Genomic DNA, 23281 nt, shown 5'->3' with positions numbered 1-23281 from the left:
CTCCCTAAACTAAAGAACGGATGATTGCGGTGGCACAGGCTGCTCGTAATCCTGAGCCGCTCGAGGTATGGCTCAGTGGGCATGCTCCATTGGTTCCGCCGGATCCCAAGCGACGGCTATGGCTCAGTGGGCATGCTCCATTGGTTCCGCCGGATCCCACGCGAACGCTATGGCTCAGTGGGCATGCTCCATTGGTTCCACCGGATCCCACGCGACGGCTATGGCTCAGTGGGCATGCTCCGTTGGTTCCGCCGGATCCCACGCGACGGCTATGGCTCAGTGGGCATGCTACATTCGTTCTGCTGGATCCCACGCGACTGCTATTGGCGTCTGACGAAAACTTGCAATTCTGTAGGCAACTTTGGGATGCCCGTGAGTTGCTATTGACATATGATATCACATTTTGTACAATTTATTGACGCTGCTCGGTTGACACCCACTAGTAAGAACGAACAAAAAATTGGCTAGTACGCAGTCAACACTGGCAGGGGTCGAAGGAAGTTGACAGAGGCGGGCCTATGAAAAAAATCGTCTTACGTTGATATACACTACTGGTCATTAAAATTGTAATACCAGTAATAAATGCAGATGATAAAACAGTATTCACTGGACAAATATATTATACTAGAACTGACATGTGATTACATTTTCACGCATTTTGTGTGCATAGATCCTGAGAAATCAGAACCAAGAACAACCACCTCTAGTCTTAATAACGGCCTTGATACGCCTGGGCATTGAGTCAAACAGAGCTTGGATGCCGTATACAGTTACAGCTGCCCATGCAGCTTCAACACGATACCAAAGTTCATGAAGAGTAGTGAATGGCGTATTGTGACGAGCCAGTTGCTCGGCCACCATTGACCAGACGTTTTCATTTTGTGAGAGATCTAGACAATGTACTGCCAGGGCTGTAGTCGAACTTTTTCTGTATCCAGAAAGGCCGTACATGACCTGCAACATGCGGTCGTGCATTATCCCGCTGAAATGTAGGGTTTCGGGGAAATCGAATAAAGGGTAGAGGCGAGGGTCGTAACACATCTGAAGTGTAACGTCCACTGTTCAAAGTGCCATCAATGCGAACAAGAGATGACTGAGACGTGCAACCAATGGCACCCAATACCATCACGCCGGGTGATACGCCAGTATGGCGATCACGAATAGACGCATCCAATGTGGGTACACCGCGATGTCGCCATACACGGATGCAACCCTCATGATGCTGTAAACAGAACCTGGATTCACCCGAAAAAATGACGTTTTGACATTCATGCACACATGTTCGTCATTGACTACACCATCGCATGCGCTCCTGTCTGTGATGTAGCGTCAAGGGTTACCGCAGCCATGGTCTCCGAGCTGATAGTGCACGTTGCTGGAAACGTCATCGCACTGTTCGTGCAGATGGTTGTTGTCTTGCAAACTTCCCCATCAATTGACACAGGGATCGAGACGTGGTTGCACGATCCGTTACAGCCATGCGGACAAGATACCTGTCATTTCGACTGCGAGGGATACGAGGCCGTTTAGATCCAGCACGCCGTTCTGTATTACCCTCTTGGATCCACCGATTCCATATTCTGCTAACAGTATTTGGATCTCGACCAACGCGAGCAGCAATGTCACGATACGATAGACCGCAATGGCGATAGGCTACAATCCGACCTTTATCAAAGTCGGAAACGTGATGGTACGCATTTATCCTCCTTACACGAGGCATCACAACAACGTTCCACCAGGCAACGCCGGTCCACTGCTATTTGTGTATGAGATATCGGTTGGAAACTTTCTTCATGTCAGCACGTTGTAGGTGTCGCCATCGGCGCCAACCTCGTGTGAATGCTATGAAAAGCTAATCATTTGCATATCACAGGTTATTCTTCCTGTGGGTTAAATTTCGCATCTGTAGCACGTCATCTTCTTGGTGTAGCAACTTTAATGGCCAGTAGTGTATATGGCATGGCGAAACATGGATTATTGAGTCGATTATATATGACTTGCGCCAGATGGCAAAATTTATTTCAGTATTAGCGAGCAGAAGTTTTACATGCAAATAATTAAACACTTTGTTTGGCACCATTGTTTCAAAAGTGATTCTTATTGAAAATTTCGGCTATTCAGTGCAAGATTAAGGCATTACGAGGCTGTCGGTGAGAGGTGACCGGTGCGAAATGTGGCGTTTGCCCTGGCGGGGACAGCGGCCCTCCGTGTTGGCCGACACGCGCTGAGAGGGCGCCGGCGAACAATGGCGGCGAGAGCGGCCTGGAGGGCCCTCCAGCTCCAGCCCACAACAAAGGACGCCCGGCCGGAGGGGTCGCCGCCGCTTCCGGCCGGTGCGGCGTTCCGGTCAGGACGTGGCCCCCGCCCGCGTGCGAGGTATTCCAGGCTCTGACGACAGCCGTGCGAGGCGCCTGCCAAAGGCCGCGGGCCACGGGCTCGCACCGCGTTCTGACTACCAGGAGCCTAGGACTAGTACGGGGCTACCCGCCAATAGATTCAAACACAATGATAGACTCTCCAAAATGCACAGAATAGTGGCATGTAGATAATACAGCTTCCCTGGATCAGTAAAGAGTCTACATGGTAATAATAACAGATAAAATCTAAACAGGACTGAACAACTGCGTGCAACGTGCAAGAAAGCATTAGCAGTCCTGAGACTGGTTTGATGCAGCTCTCCTTTCTTCATCTCCCAGTATTTACTGCAACCCACATCCTTCTGAATCTACTTAATGTATTCATCTCTTGGTGTCCCTCTACGATTTTTACCCTCCACGCGGCCCTCCTATGCTAAATTTGTGATCCCTTCATGCCTCACAACATGCCCTACCAACTGGTCCCTTCATCTTGTCAACTTGTGTCAGAAACTCCTCTTCTCCCCAATTCAACTCAATACCTCCTCATTAGTTACGTGATATACCCATCTAATCTTCAGCATTCTTCTGTAGCACCACATTTCGAAAGCTTCTATTCTCTTCTTGTACAGACTACTTATCGTCTATGTTTCACTTCCATACATGGCTACACTCCATACAAATACTTTCAGAAACGACTTCCTGACGTTTAAATCTATACTCGATCTTAACAAATTCCTCTTGTTCAGAAATGCTTTCTTTGCCATTGCCAGTCTACATTTTATATCCTCTCAACTTCGACCATTATCAGTTACATTGCTCCCCAAATAGCAAAACTCCTTTACTACTTTAAATGTCTCATTTCTATATAAATTGTAAATAGCCTTTCGATCACTGTATTTTACCGCTGCCACCTTCAGAATTTGAAAGAGAGTATTGCCCTCAACATTGTCAAAAGCTTTTTTCTAAATCTACCAATTCTGGAAACGTATGTTTGCCTTTCATTAATCGTTCTTCTAACATAAGTCGTAGGGTCAGTATTTCCTCACGTGTTCCTACATTTCAACGGAATCAAAACTGATCTTCCCCAAGGTCGTCTTCTACCAGTTTTTCCATTCGTCTGTAAAGAATTCGCGTTAGTATTTTGCAGCAGTGACTTATTAAACTGATAATTCGGTAATTTTCACATCTGTCAACATCTGATTTCTTTGGGGTGGCTACAAACCTGTCTCACTCCCTTCCCAACCACTGCTTCCCTTTCATGTCCCTCGACTCTTATAACTGCCATCTGGTTTCTGAACAAATTGTAAATAGCCTTACGCTCCCTGTATTTTACCCCTGCCACCTTTAGAATTTGAAAGAGAGTATTACAGTCAACATTGTCAAAAGCTTTCTCTAAGTCTACAAGTGCTAGAAACGTAGGTTTGCCTTTTCTTAATCTTTCTTCTAAGATAAGTCGTAAGGTTAGTATTGCCTCACGTGTTCCAACATTTCTGCGGAATCCAAACTGATCTTCCCCAAGGTTCGCTTCTACTAGTTTTTCCATTCGTCTGTAAAGAATTCACGTTAGTATTTTGCACCCGTGACTTATTAAACTGATAGTTCGGTAATTTTCACATGTGTCAACACCTGCTTTCTTTGGGATTGGAATTATTATATTCTTCTTGAAGTCTGAGGGTATTTCGCCTGTCTCATACATCTTGCTCACCATCTGGTAGAGTTTTGTCATGACTGGCTCTCCCACGGCCGTCAGTAGTTCTAATGGAATGTTGTCTACTCCCGGGCCTTGTTTCGACTCAGGTCTTTCAGTGCTCTGTCAAACTCTTCCCGCAGTATCGTATCTCCCATTTCATCTTCATCTGCATCCTCTTCCATTTCCAGAACATTGTCCTCAAGTACATCACTCTTGTATAAACCCTCTATATTCTACTTCCACCTTTCCGCCTTCCCTTCTTTGCTTAGAACTGGGTTTCCATCTGAGCTCTTTATATTCATACAGGTGGCTCTCTTTTCTCCAAAGGTGTCTTTAATTTTACTGTAGGCAGTATCTATCTTACACCTAGTGAGATAAGCCCTGTACATCCTTACATTTGTCCTCTAGCCATCCCTGCTTAGCTATTTTGCACTTCCTGTCGATCTCATTTTTGAGACGTTTGTATTCCTTTTTGCCTGCTTCATTTACTGCATTTTTATATTTTCTCCTTTCATCAATTAAATTCAATTTTCTTCTGCTACCCACGGTTTTATATGTACATTGGAAGGGTGTATTCGTCATCGCCATATTTGCGTATCACCCGGCGTGATGGTATGGGGTGCCATTGGTTGCACGTCTCGGTCACCTCTTGTTCACACTGGCGGCACTTTGAACAGTGGGCGTTACACTTCAGATGTGTTACGACCCGTGGCTCTACCCTTCATTCGATCCCTGCGAAACCCTACATTGCAGCAGGATAATGCACGACCGCATGTTGCAGGCCTTGTACGGGCCTTTCTGAACCCCGAAAATGTTCGACTACTCACCTAGCCAGCACATTCTCCGGATCTCTCACCAACTGAAAACGTCTGGTCAATAGTTGCTGAGCAACTGGCTCGTCACAATACGCCAGTCACTAGTCTTGATGAACTGTGGTATCGTGTTGAAGCTGCATGGGTAGCCATCCAAACTCTATTTGACACAATGCCCAGGCGTATCAAGGCCGTTATTGAGGCCAGAAGTTGTTGTTCTGGGTACTGATTTCTCAGGATCTATGCACTCAAAATGCGTGAAAATGTAATCACATTTCAGTTCTAGTATAATATATTTGTCCAGTGAATACCCGGTTATCGTCTGCATTTCTTCTTGGTGTAGAAATTTTAATGGCCAGTAATGTATTTGAAACGGAGGCCACATGTCCTGTGGATACACATTATGTGTCTTTAATACAGTGTTTCCAGTTGTCTTCTTCACCCTCATGTCCTTGATCATTACTGATCCTTCCGCTCTTCGTGGCCGGTGCAGTGCACCTGTAAGCAGTTACATTGAAACTCCACCATTTATTCTGCGTGCTTCACGTAGCTTGTACAACGCAGTGTAAGAAATCGGCAAATTGTGTGTGACACACTGTTCAGTCCGCTTTGAAACACCACCAAATCGGGGAATTTCAATCAAATGATGGTCTTAGGAACATCAGTTATTCTGTCACGATTCCACGTCGATCCATCTTATTAAGCTGATGGCATGCTGCCGAAAGGCACATACACATCAGTTCAGTAGCACCACACGCCAATCATGGACGGTCACATGAACTGCTTGGTAGCAGAAAAAACCATGGGCAGCGCTCCAAAGTGATGATTTTGCTCATTTAAAGTGGTTGATATTGTTTTCCCTGGTGAGTTGAGTTACCATATCGGTGACTGATCTCCGTTTCATTGCTGGAGGAATCTTTTCCTTCCATCACTAAGGTTGTAACACCCCTCTTTTTACGGTAGACGAATGGAATATGGAGAAGGTACATTAACTCCAGAGCCACTTTCGAACAATGTCAGATGCTCTCATGGCTGACGCCATATGAAAGACGTCCTACAGTGAATCGTGTTCGGACAGCCTAATGGTAAGATGACTGTTCGCGATTAACGGGAAGTCTGGTTTCGTGTCCTGGTCCACCACAAATTTTCATTCTTGTCCTTTCATTATACAGCTCTTGGTTATCCATATTCGCAACTGTGAGTACACTTCATGTGTTTCATAACGGCTTTATTCGACGCAGTAGATGCACGCATGTACGAAGAATCGTTGTATCGTATTTGTGAACAACTTAGGCTCTGCAATATTGTTTCATCCGCCGACACCGGACAAGAGACCTCAATTAAAATTTACGAACTTCCAGCCTGCTGGAGTAGCTTGGATTAGCAGCTTTCTTTTAATCAATAGAACGAAAAACCAGTAAAATTGCAAATATTTTATTTTTCATTCGAGACCCAATTTCAAATCACGTACATTTTAGGGCATACATTTATCTGTATTTACAGTGCATACAGTTATCTCCATGCATCACACATTTTTTGATATCATTGGAAATGCCATTTTCGAATTTGTTATGTTGATTTGAAAATGAGTCTCTGCCCGAAACTAATCATCGAATGAAAAATATAATTTTTGCTCCTTGGAGTGGTTTCTCGTTCAGTTCAATTTAAATATCACCCTTTTACTGGTAGTTATATAACGAATGTACGAGTGCAAGCTGTGGAGCCTTGGTTGACGACATATAAAAGCTGCGGTCTGGACGTAAGTTGTGCTCGAATAGCCTGATAGTAAGTCGATCGCTCGTGATAATCTGGATATCCGGGTTCGTAACCTGGTTTGGCACAAATCTGCTTTATCGTCATTCCGTTATACAGCTGCTGGCTGTCGGTATTCGCAACTGCGTGTACATAATATATATGCCAAAGGTTCTCCAACAGCCTTCAGCGTGAGTAACGTGGCATTTTACGCGTATTTAAAGGTCCGTCACTGCTTCCAAAGAATTTGTTTACTCTAAAACGTTGTATATCCTTCTCCTTTTCACTCAGCTGCTCGAGTGGGCAATGGAGAGCCGTTGATAGATTTTCTTTTTGTTGATTCCACATATTCCTTACATTCAGAGTAAGGCGCTAGTCCCATCGATGCAGATAAAGTTCAGAGACACACGAAGGAAAAGCAATATCATAATGTGAGAGTATCGATCATATCCGCTTGTTTACGCAGCCCAATGTTTATCTGCAGGGAATGTGGCATGCCGTACACTCTGAGGAAGGAAAATACTGCTCCGGTTCACACAACGTTACTTTGCTGGATCCATGTGAACACATTCTTGTACAGCTAGTATTGACATGAGTAAATAACATGGTTCTCAAGTTACTGGCATGAATGTGATCAGCTCTGTCGCAGCACATTCACCTATGTTGTTTTTTTATTGTTTTTTCGTTCGAACAGTTTTCCAGAAGATATCAGCCGCTACTGAAGGCAATACCGGAGAATTTTTTATAACAAAGTCAGTTATATGTAAATTACAAATCACTACATTTGTTACAATGACGAGTTATTTACCATTACCGAGCAAAGATTTCGTCTCTTCCTTTACAAATATTCTCACTTGTTTTAAAACATCACAAGTGGACCGATGATTAAGATATGAGATTTTCAGTTCAAATGGTTCAAATGGCTCTGAGCACTATGGGACTTAACATCTGTGGTCATCAGTCCCCTAGAACTTAGAACTACTTAAACCTAACTAACCTAAGGACATCACACACATCCATGCCCGAGGCAGGATTCGAACCTGCGACCGTAGCAGTCCCGCGGTTCCGGACTGAGCGCCTAGAACCGCGAGACCACCGCGGCCGGCCGAGATTTTCAGTATTGGAGAATAAATATCCATCTTGAGATCAAGACTGACAGAAATTCCAGTATGGCCGCAGTTTCCATTGGCTAATTGTACACTATAAGTTATTCCACATGATTCTGCTGAAGAGGGACAATACTATTTCTTACGAAGCTGCTGCATAATATTTTGTTTGTTGCTCTTAAGTATGCAAGTAATAAACAGGTACAGCGAATATTGTGTTGATAATCATAAATTCTGCAATAACAGACAGAATTCCACCAAATCAGAGCTTATCTATTACCGTACGAAACCATGGCACTAGAAGTCCTTTGAAGAATTGAATTTTACAAGTACAATTTCACCTTGAAATATCTGATACATAGTTATGGAAACGTGCCATGCAGTAATACGTGCAACTAGAGATTATTTTCGGGTGAATGTTGCATACGTATGCAAAAATTTCTATACAAATTGTTGGGGTTATAAGTACAGATATTTTGAATGTGTTATCTTAATACGTACCCATCGGCTGTTTGCTGTTTTTTTCTCTGTAGCTAATAGTCTTCCCGTTAACACATCACATACTTCAGTACCTGAAGTTTTCTGCAGCGTCGTATCTGCGCCACGATGTGGACTACGCCTGTCAGTGTTGACTGACCGTTTTGTTTCCAATTTACAATAATTGTCCTGCTGCCCAGGAGGGAAACACACACTTGTGCCCCTCCTGCTTGGAAGTACTAACTGTCCTAAAAACACGCTACACTATATGATCAAAGTATCCGGACACCTCAAAAAAATACGTTTTTCTTGTTAGGTGCATTGTGGTGCCACCTTCTGCCAGGTGCTCCATATCAGCGACCTCGGTGGTCATTAGACATCGTGAGAGAGCAGAATGGAGCACTCCACGGAACTCACGGACCACGGACTTCGAAGGTGGTCAGGTGATAGAGTGTCACTTGTGTCACACGTCTGTACCCGAGATTTCGACTCTCCTAAACATCCCTAGATCTAGTGTTTCCGATGTGACACTGAAGTGGATACGTGAAGGGGCACAACAGCACAAAAGCGTACAGGCCGACCTCGTCTGTTAACCGACAGTTGAAGAGGGTCATAATGTGTAACAGAAAGACATCTATCCATAACAAAACATAGGAATTACAAATTGCACCAGGATCCACTGAAAGTACTATGACCGTTAGGGAGGTGGGGGCGGCAAGAAAACTTGGATTTCATGGTCTAGAGCTGCTCGTATCTCACACATCACGCAGGTAAATGCTAAACGACGCCTCGCTTTGAGTAATGAGCGTAAAAATTGGACTGCTGAACAGTGGAAAAACGTTGTCTGGAGTGGCGATCAGATGGCAGGATGTGGGTATGGCGAATGCCCTGTGAACGTCATCTGCCACCGTGTATAGTGCCAACGGTAAAACTAGGAGATTATTATGTTATGGTGTGGTGGTGTTTTTCAAGGAGGAGGCTTGCACCAGTTGTTGTTTTGCGTAGCAATATCACAGCACAGGCCTACACTGATGTTTTAAGCAGCTTCTTGCTTCCCATTGTTGAAGAGAAATTCAGGAATGGCGACTGCATCTTTCAACATCATCGAGCACCTGTTCATAATGCACAGCCTGTGACGGAGTGGTTACACGATAATAATATCCCTGTAATGGACTGGCCTGCGCAGAGTACTGACCTAAATCCTATAGAACACCTTTGGGATGTTTTGGAATGCTACTTTCGTGCCAGGTCTCACCTACCGACATCGATACCTCTCCTCAGTGCATCACTCCATGAAGAATGGGCTGCCATTCCTCAACAAACCTGCCAGCACCTGACTGAACGTATGCCTGCGAGAGTGGAAGCTGTCATGAAGGCTAAGGGTTAGCCAACACCTTACTGAATTCCAGCATTATCAATGGAGGGCGCCTCGAACTTTTAAGTCATTTTCAGCCATGTGTGCGGATACTTTTGATCACATAGTGTACTTCTAACAGCCAGAATTATTAATGTGCAAGTGATGTAATTGTGATCAGTAGACTGTCGTCAGTCATCAATAAAACTATGTGCATTTATATCCGTCACATACTGTAGACGCTTTATTCATAACTCTTCGTTCATTAATCTTTTTAAAAATCGTTCTTGGTGGCCTATCCCAATTTTTAATATTTATGTTTTTGTACTGATATGTCTTAACTTCTCACAATGCTGGCAGCGATTTATACACTTCGATGCACTCTAATTATAATATTCTTTTGTCTTGTTTTGGACCCATTTTCACTACAACATAAACAACAACGCCCAGTGATCGAGAGGGAGACTGGGAAGGATATTTTCAATATGGCCACAGACTGCACAATATTTTTGGGTAGTTTCTAAATTTTTTGATTTGCTGAGTAACATTATGCTACCTTTCATTCTCACCACTACCAGAAACTCCAAGTCGCTCATGTACTTTTTCTGTTTTAAATATCTATGAAAGTTTTTGGTGCCCTGTGGAAATAGAGAAATCTGTTAAGATTCGAACGCTATCAGTGGTGCTTACAGTGAGTGGAGTCAATATTCCAATCTGACGACCATGACCACCAACTCTTAAATGCAGGAACGCGAAGAACGAACGACGAGGCAGCAGTGAGAGCTTACATCATTTTAGGTAGGAGATGAGGACAGGTCTAATAGGTAGATGAAAATGACTTTGTTCTGTCATTTTCGAAAGAATCGTGGGTATTTTTGTGCACAAAATGCTTCAGAAATTATAGTATTTTTGTATGCTTCAAAGAATAGTAAGTATTTAAAATCTAATTCTATCTGTTCCTTGCATTGTTTGTTTAGGGGGATATACCTACATTTTATTTAAAAGGTTATGGTAAGGATTGAAAATCATGGATAAATTTATAATACTAGAGTTTTTACGGGATATAGAAGTGGAACACTGTAATTCATATACAGTAGGATTGACATTGAGTTGTTAGTTTTTTTTTCTTATGCCCAAAGAGAAGTCTGTGTTTACAGCCCTACTCTTCAATGTTTAGTCTATAGTGTGAAACCGTCTTCTGTGCTCGTTTCTGCCACATAACAATCATTTGACCCTTTTCTAATTTTTATCAGCTGACAGCGAAATATTAATAAATTAGTACCTTATGAGCCTGCCAATAGACTAGCTGAAGTTATGGAGCGCAGCGTGCTTCGTTACAGGATCATTTAGTAATCGCGAAAGCGTTACGGAGATGATAAACTCCAGTGGAAGACTCTGCAGGAGAGACGCTCAGTAGCCCGGTACGGCCTTTTGTTAAAGTTTCGAGAACATACATTCACCGAAGAGTAAAGCAGTATATTGCTCCCTCCTACGTATATCTCGCGAAGAGACCATGAGGATAAAATCAGAGAGATTAGAGCCCACACAGAAGCATACCGACAATCCTTCTTTTCACGAACAATACGAGACTGGAATAGAAGGGAGAACCGATAGAGGTACTCAGGGTACCCTCTGCCACACACTGTCAGGTGGCTTCTGGAGTACGGATGTAGATGTTATGGAGTAATAAGCTGGCCGCAGGAGTCAAGTAGTGATCGTTAAAACTCGGTACCATTCGAAACACGTGTCAGCCCTTCTCTGTTGGAGACTGCTGACACCCTCAGTGACCCCAAAATTCCGACACACTAATTCTCTGACGAAGTGGTGTTGTTTGTGTGAGCAGATGATTAAATGATTAATAACAGTAATGGTACTTATATTTACATGGATTATCCAGTATGAGACACAGTCACAAATTTCTGTAAGTCTTAAGATATTCCTAGGTTTGTAATTAGTTGTTACTGAGCAGGCAAACTACACTCTTCAGTAATTTTTAACGTTAGATAATGTTTTTGGATCCGGCTGTTAGTTGTTGCAGCCGAATACTTGATTCGTGCAACAATTTGTCAAGCACTGCTGAAAACCTTTGACTCGGTTTTCTTGGAAAGGGGACTTTATGAAAATCGGAAACCCACAGTTGTACAATATTTTGAGTTGCGATTTATTATCAATCAGAGCTGTAGCTGAGTCGGCCTAAGTTGACCCCTGACAGTAGCGGTAGGTTGGGGACTGCAGCTACGCTAGCCTACCTCGACCTGTAAGGTAATGCGATTTTGTAAACCTTTCTATGGCAATGCCTCATAGTTGGCACAGTTCTGTAGACGGCTACTGTTAGTATTTCGCGTCTGAAAGTTGGCAACAGCGATTCGAGTGGTCAGGAATTTCCTTAAGCCATTTCGACTACAGCACCCACTTCACCAACTTGGTAGAATAAGATAAGAAACCACTTCGGTTCTAATTGGTTTTAATGGTCCACTCAAGACCGGTTTCAGGCGATTGTATGTCCATCTTCAGTTGTACAAAAACCGTGAAAGCGGGTGGCTGCCACACACTGAGCACCAGGCCGCGGGTAGGTGACAGCCGCGCGTGAGGCCGAGAACTCAGTTGCGGATGTCCTTTGAACCAAATCTTACTCAGCAGCTTGGTCAACACTGTTAGGTACTTCGGAAAACAATGAACTGAACAGAGTGTTTTGGTTCTTTTTCATTGTTGAAACTCGCACCTTTTTGCACCCTCGAAAAGGGTTTTAATTCCTTATATTTTGACAGTTTCCTGCACATGATCTCGATCATGCTATTCGGACCATCGGTACACAGCACTATCTCTTCTGTCACTCTGTCACTGTCGCTACCTTTCTGCAGGTTGTGGTTTTCGGAACCGTTCAAATGTTCAAATGTGTAAATTCCAAACGGACCAAACTGCTTAGGTCATCGGTCCCTAGACTTACACACTACTTAAACTAACTTATGCTAAGAACAACACACACACATATGCCCAAGGGAGGACTCGAACCACCGTCTGGAGGGGCCGCACAGTCCGTGACATGGCGCCTCCAACCAGGAGGCCACTAGGCGCGGCTTTCGGAACTGAACCGCTGGCGTTTCTTTAGTGCGGTGTACCCGCCTGCGTGTGGCGCGCTCTGATCACAACAAGAGTTAGGAAGACTTCGGAGTAGCAATTTATGTTTCTCACATGGTAGTCTGACGAACACAACAGTTTCTTCAACGAACCCTTTTTTCACAGTACTCCTGTTAGCAGAGAATGAAATCAAGGGATGCAGGGCAAATTCATTTACTAATTTACCTGTTAAATTAATGAAGTGTGTATTAATAAAAATGGGGTGACATCTGAGGTGTCCAATGAATTGATGACCTTAAAAATTTTGAGTAAATGGAATGTTATCAGCTTTGATGCATAATGCAGGAAAAAATAAAACACATCTCAAGAAACAAATTTATTCAACCTGGTCAATTATACTAAAATAAAATCTGTAACATGTAGATAAATAATCTCATTATAATATCAAAAAACAGAAAAAACTTTCTACTACGTCGCTTTCTAAAACTGGTTTGAGACAGCAAATTGAAGAATTGACTCATATTGTTGGACTCAAGAGGCATGGAGCAGCCTAGCCATTCTCATGGAAAGAAATCATCGTCAGAGATGGAGTAAACGATACGTCGGATGGTAGGCTTGAGGCTGAACCCTCGATCTACGGGTCTGAAGCCTGACACCTATGCTTTGTTTTTTTTTATTTTTATTTTTTCGCTTACCTTACGCTGCCTTCTCAGTCTGGGCGGTGTCTCCAACAGCTCGCTAGAGACTTAGTGCATTCTGTTTTTTTTATATATATTTTTTTTAAACAGTGCAGAGGTCGACGGTATGTACTGTGTGTCCTGTTCCCACTTTTTCAAATTTTATTTGCTGCCACATAGAAATGACCTGCCACCTTGTCACTAAGACAAATCATACTTTGTCTATATGAAATTGTGCGTATACACGAGGTGAATCTTATTTTTTTATAAATTTAAGCAATATTGCACCTTTGAGTACTTATAGAAATAAAAGTAATTAAGGAACTGAAAATTTTAAAACTAACAATTTATATATAGAACACAGGAATTTAGGAAGGTAGAACAGAAGTCGTGACGTATGGGGGACGGCCAATAAGTAAAGCACCATATCTTCTGTGAAAGCAGTTGGTTCTATTCACATTTTCCATAAACAATATTTTGCCCACTATTCCGGCTAGAAATCCTTAATTCCCATCATAATGTGCTTTCAATGTCAAAGCCTTACGCCACATTACTGGGAAGATATGTACGTAAGAGTGGTACCACTCTGCTCGTCGAATTCGTAGCCAGCGTCCTGCTGCATCAGTAACCCACTCATCATCCACGTATTGCTTTCTGCGGAGTGCATCCTTCATTGCGTTAACCTGATGAAAGTCGGAAGGAGCTAGATGCGGGCTGTAGAGTGAATGAGGAAGAATACTGCAGTGGAGTTATGTGACTTCCTCTCGTGCGCGCATGCTCGAGTGAAGCCTTGTACTTGCTTTGCCTCGGAGTTAGTTTGCATTTTCGAGGCGACGAACACGCTGAGGGCGTTCCTCCAACTTCCTGAAGGTGACACGATACTCTTCAGAGTTGATTATTGCGCCATGATGCAGCACATTAAGCAGAATTACCCCTACAGAGTCCCATAAGACCGTCGCCACGGTTTCGTCGGCTGAGGGTTTGGCTTTTCTCCGCAGGACAGGTGGTGTGGCACCCACTCCATGGATTGCCGATTTGTTTCACTTTCGAGGTGATGAATAACTGTTTCGTCGTCACCGTCGGTCAGCCTCGTAGTGCGCAAGCAATTACGCAGAGATGAAATCAAATGGTCGTATGGCATTGTTGACCGGGATGTCCCATTCGGGTTCGTCCGCCAAGTGCAAGTCAAATTTCATCCGGCACCACATTGGGCGACTTGCGGCCGATGATGAAGATGAAATGATGATGAGGACGACACTACACCCAGTCCACGAGCGGAGAAAAATCTTCGACCCGGCGGGGAATCAAACCTGGGACCAGTGCATGAGAGGGAAGAACGTTACCTCCCAGCTAAGCAGACGGACTACGCACAGATGGACGCCCTTTGTTGCTCTCCATGGTCATCCGTTAGGAGGTGGTGAACACAGCAGGCACACGCTTCTGAATACCCCAAATGGTGGACGGGCGTGTTAGCGCTACCAACAGAGACGTCTAGCTGAGCAGCAAGGTGTTGGTTTCTGATTAGTCGATCACCTCCAGTGAGAGTGTATGCAGGTTCAAGCATTGCAGGAGTTTCAGCTGTGTGCTGCTGATCGGCACGCGGGAGATCTGACGGTTTCGCACGACCATTCTGCGGGGATGACTCGCCTGATGACTGAGGATGGTTTTGTTCACTACCATTTCTCCGTAAACATTCTGCTCTCCTTGAAACGGAGCTCCGATACAGACGCCACTTTGAAGGCTACTTATATCCTCGCCACATATCGGAACTTCATGAACCTTTTAGGGGCTGATGCGGGAATATTCCACGATCCTCACAAGAAATTTCACATTCTTTTAACAGAAACTTGCCGAAAAAAAAGTGTTGCATTATTTAACGGAAAAAATGGATATTTGTGGTAAGGACTATGGGAGCCAACTGCTGAGATCATAGGTCCCTAGGCTTACGCACTACTTAATCTAGCTTAATTATCCTACGCTGAGGACAACATACACACCCATGCCTGAGGGAGGACTAGAACCTCCGACAGCGGGAGCCGTGTGAACCGTGAAAAGGCGCTTTAGACCGCACGACCACCTCGTGCGACATTACTTAACGAACGCCCCTCGTATTGTAGCTTTGTGGCATATTACGAGGGTTAACTGAAACGTAATGCCTCCACCTTTGTTAATTGGGTTTGGAAGCGGATATTTTAAGATATCTAAGGCAGAAATAATCCTTAGAATGTGGTCTTTAATTACCACTATTCACGTTTCCACATAATCACCAGCCAATTGGATATATTTCAGCCAACGATGAAGAAGTTTTCTGAAGCCGTTACGGAAGACGTCGACACACTGTTTCTACAACCACGTTTCGTCTCCAGGTCGTAATGGTGTACCCACGTTTCATCTCCTGTCACTTTGAAATAGAGAAGGGCGTCACCTTCATTCTCGTAATGCGAGAGGAGTTCGTGGCAAATTTGATGTCTGTGTGCTTTCATTTCAGGAGTCTGCCTCCGGGGTACCCATCGTGCACAGATCTTCCGACAGCCAAGAAAAGCAATAATGTGACCCACACGTTCTTGTGAAAAGCCGATTGTTCTAGCAGTTTCTCTCTGAGTGATACGACGACCACCCTGAAGCAATCTGTCAACATTCTGCATGTAAAACTTGGCAGTTGCAGTCACAGGACGTCCTACTATTGTTTGTCACGCAGGAGAGACGTTCCCGCCTCAATATCTTTAAGCTTACTCTCCCAACGAAGCACAGTACCTACATCAACACAGTCACCTTAAACTGCTTTCATTCTCTGGTGAATCTCCTTTGGGGTGACACCTTCCGCTGTCAAGAATTGAATGACCATTGCTTAAATCGTATTGACCGACGGTCTGCTCAGGGTTCCATACTTTACTCTGTAACAACACAACGGCTCAATGCTAAGACTTCCAGCCAACTGGAGCTGTAGAGATGAGGCTACGGAACAAGCCAGCACCTGCCACATACCAATGCTGCCAACTGTTGAAGAGTTACGAAGATGGAGACATTACTTGTCAGTGAACCCGTAAATTCGGAAAACTTTCTTAAAGTAACAAAATACTTGAATTTAAGAAGGAGAACTGGAAGATGGTAGGAAACTACATAGGTATGTACTAGAAATCCCACCACCTAGATAAGACGTGATGCGAAAACCGAAGGAGTATTATGCTACCTTTTCTAAACTTTTCCTTCCTTTCACGGTTAACATAAAATATTTAACACATTACCTTACTGTTCCAGTCAGGAGTTGGAAGCTGTTTTCAATAAATGGGAGTCCAACTTCTTAAGGAATCGGGTGTGTTACTGGTTCTCTTTTCTGGGAGAAGACGCAGCCTCGCCTACAGACGCCTGCAGCGACAGTGGCTAATGTGACCGCGTGCTCTGGCGCTGTTGCAGATCATCAGCTACGACAGCCCGCGGGGCGGCGTGACGGTGATCACGGAGAAGGGCCCCACCACGACCAGCTTCCTGCTCATACAGCGCGCCACGCCCGCCGACTCGGGCCGCTACCAGTGCAACCCGTCAAACGCGCAGGCGCGGCCCGTCAACGTGCACGTCCTGCATGGTAAGTGGAGCCCCTCGGCCAGAGCGGCGGTTACCACATTCTATAAAATTCTTCTGGATATGCTTCCGCATTGTCGATGTGTAAAACTTTCAGACGTTTCTTTCACTGTTTCCAGTGGGCTTCCTCGATGACTTTTTCCCTAACAATCAGTAAAGACGCCCTGAGGAAGGACACATGTGAAGTGGCCGAAACGTCAAAAATTTTACAAAATGACAGTGCAGTCACATACCCTGAATAATTTTACTATCACGCGTTAAGTTTCAGACTATAACGTACGAGTCTGTGATACGACTGCGTGCCCAACCAGAATTTGTAATCTGACTTGACATTTGTTGGTGCTAACATCGACTGGAGAAATTAACCCTGCTTCTGTACATCTACATTGTTTGGCAGACGATTTGTCTCCCATTCCACTCTCTAACAGAGAAAAATGGACCCTTAAATCATTCTCTACTTTCTCATATTTATCTTATTTTATGATGACGATAATTTTTCCCCACGTATGTTGGCGATTATAAAATATTTTCACATTCAGAAGAGGAAGCTGATGTTTGAAATTTCGTGAAATGATATCGCTGTAGTGTTAACACTGATTTGTTTAATGACTTCCATCCCAATTCGTTTATCATTCCCGCTTCATTTTCTCCCATACTTCGAGAAAATACAGAATGAGCTTCACTTTGAAATTTGTCGATGTCCTCTGTCAACCTTATCTGGTAATGAACCCGTACTGCATGGTAGTACTCCCGCAGAGGACGGTAATGATGATGATGATGATGATGAGGAGGAGGAGGAGGAGGAGGAGGAGGATGTCTGGTATGTGGTGCGCTCAACTGCGAGGTTATTAGCGCCCGTACAAATTCCCAACCTTTACTCAGTCCAATCTCGCCACTTTCATGAATGATGATGAAAGGAGAGGACGAACACGCGCAGTCCCTTTTGTACGCCTGTTGCAGCAGCTAAGCTTTCTGCCAATAAAACGTAGATTACCCCACAATATTATCATTACCCCTGCTCTAAATTAAGTTGTTTAGTCTCATAATATGTAGGCAATGTTCCGGTAAAGTCAAATCGTCTGTCTTCTAGCATCACACTAAACGTTGATGGTACTGGCTTGTGGGGGTGATGGTATTGGCTTGTGGGGGGCTTAACATCGTTGTGATCAGCACCCGCACAAGTTCCAAGTATTTCCGTTTCCAGTCTCGAGACTTACCCAATGATTATGAGATGATTAAGACAAGACAAACCCTCGGACGGGGAAAATCCCACACCTCGCCGGGACCGAACCTGGGACACCGTGATCTAAAGGCAGCAGCGCTACCCACTAGACCACGATCTGTGGGCCACTTTCAAGGTGGTAATAACCACTGCATAGGACTATCCATTGAACTACGCCTCCCAAACGGAGGAATATTTGATGGATTTGGTACAATGATAGGGAAAGATAATTCGTACTTGAGTGGGGTGATACCGCCTGTACGACCAATGCACGAAGCACTATTTAAATAAGATCCAGGCAGTCATTTTAATAAGGTACGTACCATATCTCAGTGTTATCATTTATCAACGACGACTCTAATAACGCAAGAATGTTAATGAAAAAGGATGACTAGCCACATTTGGTAACAGACTGAAGTGACATTTGAATGTCTCTGGAAGAACAGTGACTGGCATGAAACTAACGTATGGTAGCACATATAACAACTTGAAGGCGTGGAAAGCTACTCATTCTTAGCTACAAGATAGCAAGCCAATTATTTCTACCTACGGCCTCGTGTCTACACTGCTACATTTAGAACCCATATCACATGTATTAAAATTATTTCAGTACGTGCTCTCTTGGTTGCGTATAAGTTGTGTATTTCATTATCGAATACAGTCATCTCTCACAGTCATTAGCTACTACCGACGTTATGCCGGAGGTAGCGGGTGGACCGTACACTACTAAACAACTAGCGACTGAGGCCTTATCCGCAGTGTTCTCCACACCTCTCCAGAGCGGCCTGCTCCATTATACTGTCCTCTAATTTCACCTGCCTCCATGAACTATGGATCTTGCCGTTGGTGGGGAGGCTTGCGTGCCTCAGCGATACAGATGGCCCTACCGTAGGTGCAACCACAACGGAGGGGTATCTGTTGAGAGGCCAGAAAACGTGTTGTTCCTGAAGAGGGCCATCAGCCTTTTCAGTAGTTGCAGGGACACCAGTCTGGATGATTGGCTGATCTGGCCTTGCAAACACTAACCAAAACGGCCTTACTGTGTTGTTACCGCGAACGGCTGAAAGGAAGGGGAAACTACAGCCATAAAATTTTCCTGAGGGCATGCAGCTTTACTGTGTAATTAAATGATGATGGTGTCCTCTTGGGTAAAATATTCCGGAGGTAGAATAGTCCCCCATTCGGATCTCCGGGCGGGAACTACTCAAGAGGACGTCGTTATCTGGAGAAAGAAAACTGGCGTTCTACGGATCGGAGCGTGGAATGTCAGATCCTTTAATAGGGCAGGTGGGTTAGAAAATATAAAAAGGGAAATGGATAGAGTGAAGTTAGATATAGTGGGTATTAGTGAAGTTCGGTGGCAGGAGGAACAAGAGTTTTGGTCACGTGAATTTAGGGTTGTAAACTAAAAATAAAATATGCGTAAGGCAGGAGTAGGTTTAATAATGAATAAAAAAATAGGAGTGCGGGTAAGCTACTACCAACAGCATAGTGAACGCAATATTGTGGCCAAGACAGACACGAAGCCCATGCCTACTACAGTAGTACAAGTTTATAAGCTAACTAGCTCTGAAGATGATGAAGAAATTGATGAAATGTATGATGAGATAAAAGAAATTATTCAAGTAGTGAAGGGAGACGGAAAATTTAATAGTCATGGGTGACTGGAATCCGAGAGTAGGAAAAGGGAGAGAAGGAAACGTAGTAGGTGAATATGGATTGGGTCTAAGAAATGAAAGGGAAGCCGTCTGGTAGAATTTTGCGCAGAGCATAACTTAATCATAGCTAACACTTGGTTCAAGAATCATGAAAGAAGGCTGTATACATGGAAGAACCCTGGAGATACTGGAAGGCATCAGGTCGATTATATAATGGTAAGACAGAGATTCAGGAACCAGGTTTTAAACTGTAAGACATTTCCAGGGGCAGATGTGGACTCTGACCACAATTTATTGGTTATGAACTGTAGATTAAAACTTAAGAAACTGCGAAAAGGTGGGAAATTGAGGAGATTGGACCCTGATAAACTGAAAGAACCAGAATTGTAGAGAGCTTCAGGGACACCATTAGGGAAGAATTGACAAGAATGGGAGAGAGAAATACAGTAGAAGAAAACAGGTAGTTTTGAGACATGAAATAGTGAAGGCAGAAGAGAATCAAGTAGGTAAAAAGACGAGGGCTAATAGAAATCCTTGTATAACGGAGGAGATACTGAATTTAACTGATGAAAGTAGAAAATACAAAAATGCAGTAAATGAAGCAGGCAAAAAGGAACACAATTGTCTCAAAAATGATATCCACAAATGTAAGAATATAGAGGCTCATATCACTAGGGGTAAGATAGATACTGCCTACAGAAAAATTAGAGGGACCTTTGGAGAAAAGAGAGAACAATTTGCATGAATATTAAGAGCTCAGATGGAAACCCAGTACTAAGCAAAGAAGAGAAAGCAGAAAGGTGGAAGCAGTATATAGAGGGTCTAAACATGGGCGATGTTCTTAAGGACAATATTATGGAAATGGCAGAGGATGTAGATGAAGATGAAATGGGAGATACGATTCTGCGTGAAGAGTTTCACAGAGCACTGAAAGACCTGAGTCGAAACAAGGCCCCGTAGTAGACAACATTCCATTGGGTCTATTGACGGCCTTGGGAGAGCCAGTCCTGACAAAACTCTACCATCTGGTGAGCAAGATGTATGAAACAGGCGAAATACTCTCAGACTTCAAGAAGATGACATTGTAATTCTGTCAGAGGCAGCAAAGGACTTGGAAGAACAGTTGAACGGAATGGACAGTGTTTTGAAAGGAGGATATAAGATGAACATCAACAAAAGCAAAACGAGGATAATGGAATGTAGTCGAAATAAGTCGGGTGACTGTGAGGGAATTAGATTAGGAAATGAGACATTTAAAGTAGTAAAGGAGTTTTGCTGTTTGGGGAGCAAAATAACTGACGATGGTCGAAGTAGAGAAGATATAAAATGTTGTTTGCCAATGGCAAGGAAAGCGTTTCTGAAGAAGAGAATTTTGTTAACATCGAGTACAAATTTAAGTGTCAGGAAGTCGTTTCTGAAAGTATTTGTATGGAGTGTAGCCATGTATGGAAGTGAAACATGGACGGTAAATAGTTTGCACAGGGGGAGAATAGAAGCTTTCGAAATATGGTGCTACAGAAGAATGCTGAAGATTAAATGGGTAGATCACATATCTAATGAAGAGGTATTGAATATAATTGGGCAGAAGAGGAGTTTGTGGCACAACGTGACGAGAAGAAGGGTCCGGTTGGTAGGACATGTTCTGAGGCATCAATGGATCACAAATTTAGCATGGGAGGGCAGCGTGGAGGGTAAAAATCGTAGAGGGAGACCAAGACATGAGTACAGTAAACAGTTTCAGAAGGATGTGGGTTGCAGTAAGTACTGGGAGATGAAGAGTCTTGCACAGGATAGAGTAGCATGGAGAGCTGCATCAAACCAGTCTCTGGACTGAAGACAACAACAACAACTTTCACTGACGGAGTATCAGCCATACTTTTATATTACTTTACGTGTTTGACTGTATTCTAGTCCTTTGACAACAAAGGATGTGTATTACCCTTTTTCATAGAATAAAACTGTCTCATAATAATCGTATAACAGCTCTAAACCACTCGAAACCGTACCGATTAAGACTGTTAGGTCTATCATTGAAATTGTTTTATTTCAGTTTTATTGATCGATGTTTTCTCTACGGCGAATGTCCCAAGAAACTTTTATAAAATGCGATCCCTTCTCGCACGTATTGTTCGCCCCATTACATGCTGTGTCCCTTACCTGTATGTGTATGTCCTGATTATAATTCCGTAAAACTGACATACTATGTAAAACAATAACGAAGTTGCAAGAAGCGTAAGACTTTTTCTAATTTGTCATCTTCGGGGTACGTTATTAACACGAAAGCATCTAATTTTCCAATTGCCTTTGCCACTGTGTGTTTTACGATCACTCCGAAGGTGCCCTCAGTATTCATCAACAACTTCTACAAAGTAATGTTGCGTAATTATGTCTCTAAATAAACAAGTTGCTCCCTACTTAAGCAGCTGAATTCACTGTAAAGCAATTCATCTCTTAATAACTATCAATGTAATGCTGCTAATTACATGGTACATAGAATCTATGTATATACTTCAAAAGCCATTAGAAGGCATTCTATGCTTATTTTACTCATTCTTTTGATATTCATAGACAGAAGGTTGCAATAAAGGCGACATGTATGTTTCACACTTTACCCATAATTTAATCGCTGTGTTCAATACGGAAGCTACATGTTAGATGAAGCAACATTTTGCTACATTCTTACTGCAATGTATCTCGTTGGAGTAACGCAAGTATGTCACTCACGATGCATTCATTTTAAGTACTTTATGGCCTGTAGGGCATTCTAAATCACTAATCTTTTCGGTTTTCAAACTGTCATCTCGAAATGTGAAATAGATTAAAAATCCTAAGTAAAAACTAAACTAAACTCCGTCCGAACAGGTCATGAAAGCACAACGGCACCGACCGGCGACCGTATCATCCTCAAACCACAACCGTCACTGGATGAGAATATGGCGAGGCCTGTGGCCAGCACACCGCTCTCCCGGCCGTATGTCAGTTTACGGGACCGGAGCCGCTGCTTCTTAATCAAGTTGCTCCTCAGTTTGCCTAACAAGAGCTGAGTGCACCGCGGTCTGCCAAGCGCTTGGCAGACCGGATGGTCGCCCACCCAAGTGCTGGCCCAGCCCGACAGCGTTTGACTTCGGTGATCTGACAGGAACCGGTGTTACCACTGTGACAAGGTCGCCGGCAAACAGCTGCTATGATAACGTCAAAATAAGAATCGGACAGCAGTGACCTTTATAACTGGTAAAAGTAGCTAAAGAATTTGTCGTCACAGCAACAAGTAATTCTATTTCTCGGTCATATGTGAAGCTAATAAAAGCTTTTTTGTGCAGCTGACGACGGTCTTTTTATTATTGATCATATATTCTGCAGATACTCAGCTACATGTTGCAAACAAATCCGCCACAGTTAGAAAATACTTCGTTAAGCGAAGTCTTACACGAAGTCGCTATACGCTTCCTCAGTTTCGGGATCTTAACAACATCATCAGTTGTGTCTGAAGTCTACACTACCGGCCATTAGAATTGCTAC

The 23281-nt window shown here is 43.5% G+C and overlaps 1 protein-coding gene across 1 annotated transcript in view; it reads left to right on the top strand.

Moving 5' to 3' along the window:
• Window positions 1–23281, top strand: part of LOC126281483 (zwei Ig domain protein zig-8-like) — a 1171655-nt gene that overhangs the window by 1074145 nt on the left and 74229 nt on the right. Inside the window, exon 5 of the mRNA XM_049980479.1 lies at window positions 16718–16886. Within this exon, the coding sequence (XP_049836436.1) occupies window positions 16718–16886 (169 nt within the window). The remainder of the gene's footprint in view (window positions 1–16717; window positions 16887–23281) is intronic.

The sequence above is a fragment of the Schistocerca gregaria genome, chromosome 7 (assembly GCF_023897955.1).
Source record: "Schistocerca gregaria isolate iqSchGreg1 chromosome 7, iqSchGreg1.2, whole genome shotgun sequence".
NCBI classification, from domain to species: domain Eukaryota; kingdom Metazoa; phylum Arthropoda; class Insecta; order Orthoptera; family Acrididae; genus Schistocerca; species Schistocerca gregaria.
Note: the sequence above shows the minus strand (reverse complement) of the source record. Positions and strands in the feature narration are given on the sequence as shown.